The sequence below is a fragment of the Arachis ipaensis genome, chromosome B01 (assembly GCF_000816755.2).
Source record: "Arachis ipaensis cultivar K30076 chromosome B01, Araip1.1, whole genome shotgun sequence".
Classification (NCBI taxonomy): domain Eukaryota; kingdom Viridiplantae; phylum Streptophyta; class Magnoliopsida; order Fabales; family Fabaceae; genus Arachis; species Arachis ipaensis.
The window spans coordinates 39633891-39636350 of NC_029785.2; the positions used below are offsets into that span (position 1 = coordinate 39633891).

The 2460-nt window shown below is 32.9% G+C and overlaps 1 protein-coding gene across 1 annotated transcript in view; it reads left to right on the plus strand.

Annotated features, from left to right (window-relative positions):
* The window catches only part of LOC107617757 (expansin-like B1), a 4032-nt gene extending 1586 nt beyond the window's left edge, over positions 1 to 2446 (plus strand). The window contains exons 3-4 of the mRNA XM_016319611.2: positions 1352 to 1666; positions 2162 to 2446. Coding sequence (XP_016175097.1) covers positions 1352 to 1666; positions 2162 to 2356 — 510 coding nt within the window. The 3' untranslated portion in view covers positions 2357 to 2446. The remainder of the gene's footprint in view (positions 1 to 1351; positions 1667 to 2161) is intronic.

The following is a 2460-nucleotide window of genomic DNA, read 5'->3' on the forward strand; positions in this document are numbered from 1 at the left end:
TCACTTATTATTATTTTACAAAGGAAAAGTATATAGAACCAAAAGCTTACCAACAAAAAACTAAACAAAACTTCATTAATTTATATTAATAATTAATTTTAAATTTTTTAAATTCAAAATTTTAAAAATTTAAAATTAATTAAGTAAACCTAATTAAAACCTATAAAAACAACATTCCTCTTCTCTCTCACATTAACATACCCACCTCCAACAATCACATACACAAACCTCTCTCTCTCTCACCGTCAGGCCCTCTCCGCCTCCTCACCGCGACCCACTCCTCTTCTATCACCGACCCACTCCTCTTCTATCACCACGACCCACACCTTCCTCTCCTCCCCTTCCTCTGCCCTCTACAACTTCGTCACCCTCCGCCGCCTTTTCCTCGCCCCTGACTTCCACACTTTCCCTTTTGCGTTCAAGGCATGTTCCCTCCTCCCTTCTTCTTCTTCCATCTCCATCGCCCTCTCGCTACACTCCCAGGCCTCCAAATTCGGCTTTCTTGCTGATCCTTTCTCCCTCAACGCCCTCATATGTGTTTACTCCCTCCATCGCCGCGTCCACGATGCCCACAAGCTGTTCAATGAGAATTCTCACAGGGATGTTGTCTCTTATAATGCCATGGTTCATGGGTTTGTTAAAATTGGTGAGACTACGCGCGCGAGAATTGTTCGACGAAATGCCAGAACGAGATTCTGTGTCTTGGGGCACCATGATTGCCGGTTATAGCAACGGGAAGCTGTGTTATGGGATATTAGGTGCCGTTTTGATGATTAAAGAGACTACAAACTACATAATTACAGAAATATAAAAAAAATATTCATTTAATATGAAAAAAAAAACATCTTAATACTTAACAAAAGAAATATCCAGTTATATTTTAACAAAAATAATTAAATATCTATAAAATTTAAAAAAAAATATGAAATTTTTAAAAAAATAGAGACATTCACATTTGCAATACAAAAAAATTCAAAAAATATATAAAAGAACATCCATTTAGTATGAAAAAGAAACATTATGATACTTAGCAAAAGAAATATCCATATATATTAACTCGTAGAGATTTTGAATTTACCTAAAAATATTTTGGCTGATTTTTGGCTAATACCCTTTTGGTTCTCTAGCATTGCTCTATTTTTAAATTCTCAAAAATTTAAATGTTTATGGGTCAAAAAGGTCAATGACTTATTTATCTTTTTCTCTTTTATTTATTTTTCCATTTTTTTAGTGACAAATACTAAATGATATATATAATTTTTAATTAATTAAGTTTACCAAATTAAATCTAGAAATAATATATAGTGAATATGTATTTACCAATTAATTACATGATAAATTGATAATTCAGATTCGGTGTAAAATAGCACAATATTGTGACGAAGATGGAACACGTGTAGTAGTAACAGATTACGGTGAAGGAGACAGAACAGAGTTCATAATGAGCGAACATGCATTCTCAAATTTGGCACGTGACTCAGCTGCTTCTGCAAAGTTGATGAAATATGGTGTTGTGGACATTGAATACAAGAGGGTCTCTTGTAAATACTCTAACCGCAATGTTCTTGTTAAGATCCATGAAAAGAGCAATAATCCTTATTACTTTGCTATCTTGCTTCTCAATGTTGGTGGAAAATGTGATGTTGCTGCTGTTCAGTTGTGGCAGGTACATGTAAATATATACATATACACATTTATTTAATTTACTAAATAATTTTTATATCAATGTAAATATTACTTAACGAGGAATATCAGGGGTCAGCAATTTTTGTGTTTTGTAACCATCAATTGGTCATTAATAATCTTTTTAATGATGTGAGATTACATCCAATGGTGGGAGATCACTCACATTTTTTTTATAGTTAAGTGCTAGCCACAAAATATAAAAATTGCTGGCCCTCTAGACTTTTCATTACTTAATTATTTGACCAGACAAATAGTTTAAGAGAATCTCTGAAAATTTAAATTGATGATAGCTATGTATTCACTCTAAAATTCTTATTAATGTATCAATTTCTAATGTTTAAACTAATAAAGGACTATATATATATATATATTTAATTGCTTGTCTTCTTGTGTTGCCATTCATTTTCCATTTATTTAATTGCTTGTCTTCTTGTGTGTTTACATCGATGTAATGTTATCATCAATGTTATTACAGGAAGATTACAAAGAATGGAGTCCACTGCGAAGGGTGTATGGAACAGTTTTTGATTATGAGAACCCACCAAGTGGTAAAATCACCTTAAGGTTCCAAATGGATTGTGGTGAAAGGCTTGTTTGGGTGCATCCCAAGAAACCTATCCCCAGTGATTGGAATGCTGGGGAAGCATATGACACTGGCCTTCAGTTCTAACTTTCAAATCAATTAGAGTTGCAGACATGATGACATCTCTATTTGCATTGGAATCTTAATATGAGAGTATTAAAATAATATAATATAATATTTATAAAAAACGG